General features: G+C 47.0%; 1 protein-coding gene and 1 pseudogene across 1 annotated transcript; one reads left to right on the top strand and one right to left on the bottom strand.

Annotated features, from left to right (window-relative positions):
* Nucleotides 1-251: 251 nt before the first annotated feature.
* Nucleotides 252-6,194, bottom strand: LOC139412703 (cleavage stimulation factor subunit 1-like; annotated as a pseudogene).
* Nucleotides 6,195-6,755: 561 nt separating this feature from the next.
* Nucleotides 6,756-10,931, top strand: LOC139413947 (programmed cell death 2-like). Its single transcript, XM_071161838.1, has 2 exons — nucleotides 6,756-8,603; nucleotides 9,364-10,931. The coding sequence occupies exon 1, from the start codon at nucleotides 6,823-6,825 to the stop codon at nucleotides 7,987-7,989; it is 1,167 nt and encodes a 388-aa protein (XP_071017939.1). The 5' UTR covers nucleotides 6,756-6,822; the 3' UTR covers nucleotides 7,990-8,603; nucleotides 9,364-10,931.
* Nucleotides 10,932-11,228: the final 297 nt, after the last annotated feature.

Genomic DNA, 11,228 nt, shown 5'->3' with positions numbered 1-11,228 from the left:
ACACCCTGCTCTTTCCTTGACAGGCTGACCAGGTGAAAGAGGGAGAATTTGAACAGGGTATGGTGGTAGGTGCCTTTGAACAGGGTATGGTAGTAGTGCCTTTGAACAGGGTATGGTGGTAGGTGCCAGGTGTTAGGAACTCTAACGCTGCTGGGTTTTTCCATGCACAACAGATTCCCGTGTGTATCAAGAATGGTCCACCACCCAAAGGACATCCAGCTAATTTGACACAACTGTGGGAAGCATTGGAGTCAACATGGGCCAGTATCCCCGTGGAACGCCTTCGACCCCTTGTAGAGTCCACGCCCCGACGACTTGAGGCTTTTCTGAGGGCAAAATGGGGGGTACTTGGTATACTCAGTGTACGCAGCGATCGATAGAGCAGCGGAATTAAATTCATGGTGAATCGTCATGCAGGTGTCTCTAACCTGGGTGCCAGTCTGTTTCATTGTCAATCCAAATGTCTGATTGAACTAGAAGAGCAGACCAGGACCCAGGTCAGTGTTTCTCACAAAAACAGGTATAATTCTTATGTGTATATGATTAGCAAAAACAGGGAAACATCACTTCAAGGTTTTAATACAAATCTGTGACAGACAGAAAGACAAAAAATACATAAAAAAGTGAAAAAGAAGTTACAACACTTTTTATCAAAAGATGAAATAAAAATAGGAATGTCGATCATTTTGCCTTCAAAATAAAATAACTAGAACTATCATCATTCAGATTCCAAATAACGTTGTTCATCAGCCAGGTCTCTGTAGACAGGACAACATCTCATAATAAACAGATCTCTGTTTACACCAAGAGAGAGATATACACACACACACACACACACATACACCAAGAGAGAAAGACACACACACACACTAAGAGAGAAAGACACACACACACACTGAGAAACACACACACACACACACACAGACACCAAGACAGAGACACATGAACAGACACACACAAAGAGAGAGACACACACACACCAAGAGAGAGACACACACACCAAGAGAGACACACACTAAGAGAGAGACACACACCAAGAGAGACACACACTAAGAGAGAGACACACACACCAAGAGAGACACACACACCAAGAGAGACACACACACCAAGAGAGACACACACACCAAGAGAGAGACACACACACCAAGAGAGACACACACACATCAAGAGAGACACACACATCAAGAGAGAGACACACACATCAAGAGAGAGACACACACATCAAGAGACACACACACACCAAGAGAGAGACACACATCAAGAGACACACACACACCAAGAGAGAGACACACACACCAAGAGAGAGACATGCACCAAGAGAGAGACACACACACCAAGAGAGAGACACACACACCAAGAGGGAGACACACACCAAGAGAGAGACACACACATCAAGAGAGACACACACCCAGAGAGAGACACACACATCAAGAGAGACACACATCGAGGCGGAGGATGGGATGCTGCGTCCCCACCTACAGAAATGTATCTGACGGGTGGAAGGAAATGTACCGCAGCATCTCTGCTTCCTGTGAGGAGGAAACACACATCACTGTTAGTGACATGACACAGATCTGTGTAGGTCTAATCCTTTTAACCTGTATGTGTTTGAAGGTCCAGACTGTCCCTACAGACCTGTATGTGTTTGAAGGCCCAGACTGTCCCTACAGACCAGTATGTGTTTGAAGGTCCAGACTGTCCCTACAGACCAGTATGTGTTTGAAGGTCCAGACTGTCCCTACAGACCAGTATGTGTTTGACGGCCCAGACTGTCCCTACAGACCTGTATGTGTTTGAAGGCCCAGACCGTCCCTACAGACCAGTATGTGTTTGACGGCCCAGACCGTCCCTACAGACCAGTATGTGTTTGACGGCCCAGACCGTCCCTACAGACCAGTATGTGTTTGATGGCCCAGACTGTCCCTACAGACCAGTATGTGTTTGACGGCCCAGACTGTCCCTACAGACCAGTATGTGTTTGACGGCCCAGACTGTCCCTACAGACCAGTATGTGTTTGATGGCCCAGACTGTCCCTACAGACCAGTATGTGTTTGACGGCCCAGACCGTCCCTACAGACCAGTATGTGTTTGACGGCCCAGACTGTCCCTACAGACCAGTATGTGTTTGATGGCCCAGACCGTCCCTACAGACCAGTATGTGTTTGACGGCCCAGACCGTCCCTACAGACCAGTATGTGTTTGATGGCCCAGACTGTCCCTACAGACCAGTATGTGTTTGATGGCCCAGACCGTCCCTACAGACCAGTATGTGTTTGATGGCCCAGACTGTCCCTACAGACCAGTATGTGTTTGACGGCCCAGACCGTCCCTACAGACCAGTATGTGTTTGACGGCCCAGACTGTCCCTACAGACCAGTATGTGTTTGATGGCCCAGACCGTCCCTACAGACCAGTATGTGTTTGACGGCCCAGACCGTCCCTACAGACCAGTATGTGTTTGATGGCCCAGACTGTCCCTACAGACCAGTATGTGTTTGATGGCCCAGACCGTCCCTACAGACCTGTATGTGTTTGACGGCCCAGACTGTCCCTACAGACCAGTATGTGTTTGACGGTCCAGACTGTCCCTACAGACCAGTATGTGTTTGACGGCCCAGACTGTCCCTACAGACCAGTATGTGTTTGACGGCCCAGACTGTCCCTACAGACCAGTATGGGTTTGAAGGCCCTAACTGTCCCTACAGACCAGTATGTGTTTGACGGCCCAGACTGTCCCTACAGACCAGTGTGTGTTTGAAGGTCCAGACTGTCCCTACAGACCAGTATGTGTTTGACGGCCCAGACTGTCCCTACAGACCAGTATGTGTTTGACGGCCCTAACTGTCCCTACAGACCAGTATGTGTTTGAAGGTCCAGACTGTCCCTACAGACCTGTATGTGTTTGAAGGCCCAGACTGTCCCTACAGACCAGTATGTGTTTGACGGCCCAGACCGTCCCTAAAGACCAGTATGTGTTTGACGGCCCAGACCGTCCCTACAGACCAGTATGTGTTTGATGGCCCAGACTGTCCCTACAGACCAGTATGTGTTTGACGGCCCAGACTGTCCCTACAGACCAGTATGTGTTTGACGGCCCAGACTGTCCCTACAGACCAGTATGTGTTTGATGGCCCAGACTGTCCCTACAGACCAGTATGTGTTTGACGGCCCAGACCGTCCCTACAGACCAGTATGTGTTTGACGGCCCAGACTGTCCCTACAGACCAGTATGTGTTTGATGGCCCAGACTGTCCCTACAGACCAGTATGTGTTTGACGGCCCAGACCGTCCCTACAGACCAGTATGTGTTTGATGGCCCAGACTGTCCCTACAGACCAGTATGTGTTTGAAGGTCCAGACTGTCCCTACAGACCAGTATGTGTTTGAAGGCCCAGACTGTCCCTACAGACCAGTATGTGTTTGAAGGTCCAGACTGTCCCTACAGACCAGTATGTGTTTGAAGGCCCAGACTGTCCCTACAGACCAGTATGTGTTTGAAGGCCCAGACCGTCCCTACAGACCAGTATGTGTTTGACGGCCCAGACCGTCCCTACAGACCAGTATGTGTTTGACGGCCCAGACTGTCCCTACAGACAGTATGTGTTTGACGGCCCAGACCGTCCCTACAGACCAGTATGTGTTTGACGGCCCAGACTGTCCCTACAGACCAGTATGTGTTTGACGGCCCAGACTGTCCCTACAGACCAGTATGTGTTTGACGGCCCAGACCGTCCCTACAGACCAGTATGTGTTTGAAGGTCCAGACTGTCCCTACAGACCAGTATGTGTTTGAAGGCCCAGACTGTCCCTACAGACCTGTATGTGTTTGACGGCCCAGACTGTCCCTACAGACCAGTATGTGTTTGAAGGCCCAGACTGTCCCTACAGACCTGTATGTGTTTGAAGGTCCAGACTGTCCCTACAGACCAGTATGTGTTTGAAGGCCCAGACTGTCCCTACAGACCTGTATGTGTTTGACGGCCCAGACTGTCCCTACAGACCAGTATGTGTTTGAAGGTCCAGACCGTCCCTACAGACCAGTATGTGTTTGACGGCCCAGACTGTCCCTACAGACCAGTATGTGTTTGAAGGTCCAGACTGTCCCTACAGACCAGTATGTGTTTGAAGGCCCAGACTGTCCCTACAGACCAGTATGTGTTTGACGGCCCAGACTGTCCCTACAGACCAGTATGTGTTTGAAGGTCCAGACTGTCCCTACAGACCAGTATGTGTTTGACGGCCCAGACCGTCCCTACAGACCTGTATGTGTTTGACGGCCCAGACCGTCCCTACAGACCTGTATGTGTTTGACGGCCCAGACTGTCCCTACAGACCAGTATGTGTTTGACGGCCCAGACTGTCCCTACAGACCAGTATGTGTTTGACGGCCCAGACCGTCCCTACAGACCAGTATGTGTTTGACGGCCCAGACTGTCCCTACAGACCTGTATGTGTTTGACGGCCCAGACTGTCCCTACAGACCAGTATGTGTTTGAAGGTCCAGACTGTCCCTACAGACCAGTATGTGTTTGAAGGCCCAGACTGTCCCTACAGACCAGTATGTGTTTGACGGCCCAGACTGTCCCTACAGACCAGTATGTGTTTGACGGCCCAGACTGTCCCTACAGACCAGTATGTGTTTGATGGCCCAGACCGTCCCTACAGACCTGTATGTGTTTGACGGCCCTCTTGGTAGAGGGCTTGGAGTAGTCAAACAGATTGAGGATGTAGTCACGTGACCCTGACGCCAGAATCTGTTCGGTGGGGTGGAATGCCAGACGTGAGCTCGTAAACATGGTTCTGCAGTGTTCTGATCACAGGCGGGTTCTCCGTGTTCTGCTGGGCCGTCTCATTCATCATCAGCTAGAACACACAGGGATAATATTACAACGTCTGCAGCACAGTTCTGTTCACCGGGCTCCGGGACAAATGTAGAGCACTAGGCAGGGGAGAGCACGCATCCCGATTCTCTACACTTCCAGTCATGGATTTAACAAACGGTGGAAAACTCCACGCTAATACTTCTCAATCCATGAGTGTCAAGTGTACAATTTAGGAGAATAGTGAAGAATTGGGACTTAGCCTCCTTTGCGTCTCACCTCTGTGGGCATGGCACTCTTGGCCAGCATACGTTCTGCGTCCAGAGAATTTGATGGAGGCGTCTGCCGAGCTCGTAGCGATGGGTTGCCCGTCTCGGCTGTATGTGGCAGCACGACAGGGACCTTTATGGGGTGTCACACAGCGAGTATCCTACTCAAGACGCCTCAGGAGACGGCGCTGAAACTCCAGGTCGATGTGTCGGACCACCTGACTGCACCATCATCGTTCTCCACGGGAATGAACGATACAGTTCATTAAAACACTGTGGCACAACACTGTAGACAGGTTGCTAGCATACTGCACTGTCGCCATTTACAAGGCAATATTGATGAATGAAATGACGCAATATAGTACAACCCAAAACAGTGACATGTAGCTGGTATCCTGACATGGACCCAAAACAGTGACATGTAGCTGGTATCCTGACATGGACCCAAACAGTGATGTAGCTGGTATCCTGATATGGACCCCAAACAGTGACATGTAGCTGGTATCCTGACATGGACCCAAAACAGTGACATGTAGCTGGTATCCTGATATGGACCCAAAACAGTGACATGTAGCTGGTATTCTGACATGGACCCAAAACAGTGACATGTAGCTGGTATCCTGATATGGACCCAAAACAGTGACATGTAGCTGGTATCCGGATATGGACCCAAAACAGTGACATGTAGCTGGTATCCTGATATGGACCCAAAACAGTGACATGTAGCTGGTATCCGGACATCGACCCAGGACCCAAAACAGTGACATGTAGCTGGTATCCTGACATTGACCCAAAACAGTGACATGATTATCAACTAGATTCAGCCACAGATCAATTTTTTTGTTGAGCAAAATAATTTGTAGACTGCAAGAAGCAGAAACAGATATAATATTTTACTATAACAATAATGTCAAACCTTACATTTATATAGGATCATGTCTCTATTACCTAAATAAAACATCAAATGAATGATGCGTGGGAATATGTCTTGATCTCTGGGATCAGGCTGTTAGACACGTTGGTGTAACATTCATCCAACAGCTGGCTGATGATCAGCTGGTAAAGGTGCTGGCGGTCCCGAAGTGTCGGTTTGGGACCAAACATCTCGGCTCAGGCTTCAATGGGACGATTACAACTTGGCTACAATGGATCAAATCATGGTCAGCATTAGTTGCCATCAATAATGTTTTTATTATCGACTTCTATAGCTAGTTAAATCATCCACAACGCCAGAAATGGGCTTTCTAAGCTAGCTAACTTACCAATGGAACCTACAATGCGAGATAGTTAAACATAGATATTAACTAGCAAGGTAAAGTAGCTAGGTACAACAAAACAATCACTTTAACGTACAAACACAAATCGTAGGCAAACGGTGAACAAACACCTTATGTTTGCAAAATAACTTGCACCGAACAAGTTAGGGAACTAAAATCAAATACTTTATGTTCAACTAATTAATTAATTTACTAGCTATCCCAACATTGTGCAAGCAACGATTGCACCAAACGTACTCTTATGTACAACACAACAATAACTAAATTAAACTATCGCTTCACATCCTGAAAAATACCTCGTTGAAACCGGCGCTTCGTTCATGCGCTTGCGCGGACACGTCACTTGCGTTATGCCTCATGTCTGTGCGTCATTACGTCACGGGGCTTGCTGACGAGTTTCAACATGGCGAAGGGCTTCAAGTCCAGTTCTAACAACTAAACAATAGTAGAATAGTATGGCTGCAGTTGACGCGGCAGTTCTCATCGGACTGTGTGATGGGGAAATCGATTCAAAGCGATATCCGATGTCTTACTTGACGAACAAAATTGGCGACCAACCGGACAAGCTTCCAGTGATATCATGGCAACGTCCACGCTGTAGGCTATGCAGCGCGGTCATGGCCCATGTGGTGCAGGTGTACTGCCCCCTAGCGGCGTCTCCCTACCACCGCACCCTGAATGTGTTCGCCTGCCCCGGGCCACAGTGCAGCGGACAACCGGAGAGCTGGAGGGTTCTGCGTTCTCAGTGTCTGGAATCAGAGGTCAGAACCAACCATGTGGTCCAACCTCCAGGCCAAGCCTCAGTTAAAGAGGTTCCCATGACAACCACATATTGGTGTGATGGGACTGATGACTGGGGTGAGGAAGAGGACAAGCAGGAGGGGGGAGATGGATGGGACAAGGCCCAGAACCAAGCTCATATGGGGGGAAAGGATCCTGAGATCCTCTTACTCACCGGGACCTCCTTTGAGATGGATGTGAGCGGCAAGCTTCAGGGACTCAGTCTGGAAGGAAGAGAAAAGGTGGTGGAGGAGGAAGGGGAGGTAACGGGTAACATCCCTACCTACAGACCTTTCTACATCAGTGTGGTGGATGAGACGGACCTGGGTGGTCAGTCAGACCTGGAGCACGCTGAGACTCTGCTGAGGGAGTACGAGCAGAGAGAGGGAGTAGGGATGATCGGGAGCACTGAGGGGGGAGGAGGGGAGGAGAGGTACGAGAAGGACAACCCCAGACATGGAGACGCAGTGTTCTCCCGCTTCATGAAGAGGATCTCTGTATGTCCGGAGCAGGTGTTGCGGTACAGCTGGCACGGGTCTCCTCTCTTCTTGTCTGACCCCCCCTCGGACCTGCCTTGGATTAAACCTGGCTGCTGTCACTGTGGAGGAATCAGGGTGTTTGAGTTACAACTGATGCCTGCTCTGGTCAGCCTGCTGCAGAGGACAGACACTGGGTCAAGGTCGGCGGTAGAGATGGGGGATGTAGAGATGAATCCGGGGCTGGAGTTTGGTACTGTGATGGTGTTTACTTGTAGAAACAGCTGTTGGTCGTCAGGCTCAACCTCACCCGTGGAAGAGTTCATCTATCTACAGGCAGATCCAGACCAGAAACTCTTCAAATAACTCACTCGGTTTCCATCCACAGTTTTTATGCGAGTGAAGTGATCATATTTTTGTTAAGACATGGTGGGATGTTTTTGTGTAAAATTAAATATGCTAGAAATACCTTTTATGTGCAAACATTGGTATAATAACGAAGTAAACTTGGGAGTCGTGATGATATGGTGTGTGGTCCTCCCACCACGACTCGGGACAGCATTTATTAGGCTACAGATGAAATAAGTGATGATGAACATCACTGGGGGGAGGGGGGGGGGGGGGGGCGAAAGCACAAGGTGATGAGCTTGATGCTCTTTTCCAATAAATATCGGGGGTCTTATTCTGGTGATATGATGATTAATGCTTGACTGCTGTTTGACAAATAAAAATATTACCACTCTTATCCACTATAATGTCATCATGTAGAGTAGCCTACCAGCACTGAGCTGTTGGCTAGAGAGCAGGTGCCAAGATCAGAGTAGGCCCATGCGCTATTTTAACTCAACAGTCTTTGTGACAACTATCATTAGAGTGAAAAATGCATTGGAAAACCATTGAACTTTATATTTTGATTTGGTATACGAAATTGCTCTGCCATTTCCTGGTTGCAGAAAATTCTAATGGTTTGTTTAATTTCAGTTTGTGACAAGCAAGTATAGTGTAGAGAAACATTGTACCATCTAAACCACTGTGAAATATATTTTCCATGACCATAAATATTGTATTTTCAGCCGTTTGAAGCTGGTGTACAAAGTCGGTAAGTAAAAGTTGCAAAAACTAAACTTAGGCATGTGAAGCATAGAAATAGCACGCATAGAACAGATCTATCGCCCTTTAGACTGGCTTCCAATGAGAATGACAGATCTACCGCCCCTTAGACTGGCTTCCAATGAGAATGACAGATCTACCGCCCCTTAGACTGGCTTCCAATGAGAATGACAGATCTACCGCCCCTTAGACTGGCTTCCAATGAGAATGACAGATCTACCACCCCTTAGACTGGCTTCCAATGAGAATGACAGATCTACTGCCCCTTAGACTGGCTTCCAATGAGAATAACAGATCTACCTCCCCTTAGACTGGGTTCTAATGAGAATGACAGATCTACCTCCCCTTAGACTGGCTTCCAATGAGAATGACAGATCTACCTCCCCTTAGACTGGCTTCCAATGAGAATGACAGATCTACCTCCCCTTAGACTGGGTTCTAATGAGAATGACAGATCTACCTCCCCTTAGACTGGCTTCCAATGAGAATGACAGATCTACCGCCCCTTAGACTGGCTTCCAATGAGAATGACAGATCTACCGCCCCTTAGACTGGCTTCCAATGAGAATGACAGATCTACCGCCCCTTAGACTGGCTTCCAATGAAAATGACAGATCTATCGCCCCTTAGACTGGCTTCCAATGAGAATGACAGATCTACAACTCACATTTCTATGTGAATTTGACCGGGTCACCCAAAAAGTGACATATTGCAGCTTTAAGCGAAACATTTATTTTTGTTTTCAGTACGTCATCACGTTCGGATTGTTATCCGCACAAAAGTCCGTTTGGCGGAAACACCACTGGTGGGAAAATGCACACATCTACTTCATGCAGATTTCTGAATATTCACATCAACAATGTGGCCTATTGGATAGAATAACGTAATGGAAGAATAAAGATGTTTCTTGCTTTGTTTTGGAAAGAATAAAGAATTCAGAAAGTTAAACATTGTTTGCCAAAAGAAATAATGCATAAAATAAAGACAAACATTGAAAAATAAAAGAGCCTGAGTAGAAACTGGAGAACGTTCTCGTTTTCACAACCTTGGCTAAATTATAGAGACATTCTGTAATGAAACAGAATCCATAGGAGGGCGCTGACATCACAGCAGTTGATGTTGAGTTCTATAGTTGCCATGGCGCCATAATAGCAGCCTAAGCACAGAGCTCCTGTAAATTTGTACATATTTTGTTATTTTTAGGTGTTTTTCATAGTTTTTTTTATCAGCTCTTTTGTTTTTGATAACAATTAGTTTTTATTGCATATATCTGGTGTTTTTGAGCCACAGATTTGCAGGTTGACTGACAGGTTAACACTTTTTGGCTTGGCTAGCTAGCTTTTGTTTGAAAAAAAATGCATCTGGACACAGTACTATCTTTTTTATTTCATCTGGCTGCCAATTCCAGATCTTTGGAGAACATCATTTAAGGAGTGGCCTGAAGCGTGATAAGAATGGGAGACAGAGGAATACAACAGTGTTGAGGCAGAGGGCTCATAGTGAGGACGACTGGCTACTATTCTGAACTGTGTGTGGTGAGCTTTCTGGAGCCCGGGGCGGCTGAGGGCATCAACCAAGTGCCTGCTACCCCGATTTGGAAGAGTTTGACTTAACCCTCTACCAGATCACCAGCAGACTCTATCGTCTACCATCCTCTGACCAGCTCTCTCTGCTCAAGCTATGAACTGACCCCTCTCTATCTTCACCTGAAGCAGCTTTCAAAGACCTGGCCTCTATTGGTTGACCTGTCATGACATATTGCTTGTTTGTTGTTTTGCTTTGAGGTGCTATGAAAAGCGTTATAGAAGTATACTAAATGATGATGATTATTGTTGTTGCACAGTCAACTGAGCACTGTCTACTGTACAATCTTCACCTTTCTGGCTTTGTTGATGAATTTCTCTGAATGTAAATGTAGCCTCTATGTGGGGAAATGAGAGCCTGATATGCAGGCTATTTGGCTTCAACGTCTTCATTTGAATTACTAACAACAAGATGGCTTTGTGTTGGAGCCCATTTCTTCCTATTTAATAAATAACAGTTAGGCCTACCTGTTGACAGACATATTAGTCTACAGGCTGCTATATCCATAGATTTGTCAGGTTACACCTTGTATTTTATTTGATCTATCTGCTTGTTTGTTATTGACCAAATATTTATTTTCCATCATAATTTGCAAATAAATTCATTAAAAATCCTACAATGTGATTTTCTGGATTTTTTTTCCCTCATTTTGTCTGTCATAGTTGAAGTGTACCTGTGATGAAAATTACAGGCCTCTCTCATCTTTTTAAGTGGGAGAACTTGCACAATTGGTGGCTGACTCAATACTTTTTTGCCCCACTGTAAGTCTCCAACTTCATTGATTTTTGCAATTCGTTCCAGTCATTGGCAGCAGAGAACTGGAAGGAAAGGCAGCCAAATGAGGTGTTGGCTTTGAGGATGACCAGTGAGATATACCTTCTGGAGCGCGTGCTACGGGTGGGTGTTGCTAT

Source organism: Oncorhynchus clarkii, chromosome 7 (assembly GCF_045791955.1).
Source record: "Oncorhynchus clarkii lewisi isolate Uvic-CL-2024 chromosome 7, UVic_Ocla_1.0, whole genome shotgun sequence".
In the NCBI taxonomy this organism is placed as follows: Eukaryota; Metazoa; Chordata; class Actinopteri; order Salmoniformes; family Salmonidae; genus Oncorhynchus; species Oncorhynchus clarkii.
Note: the sequence above shows the minus strand (reverse complement) of the source record. Positions and strands in the feature narration are given on the sequence as shown.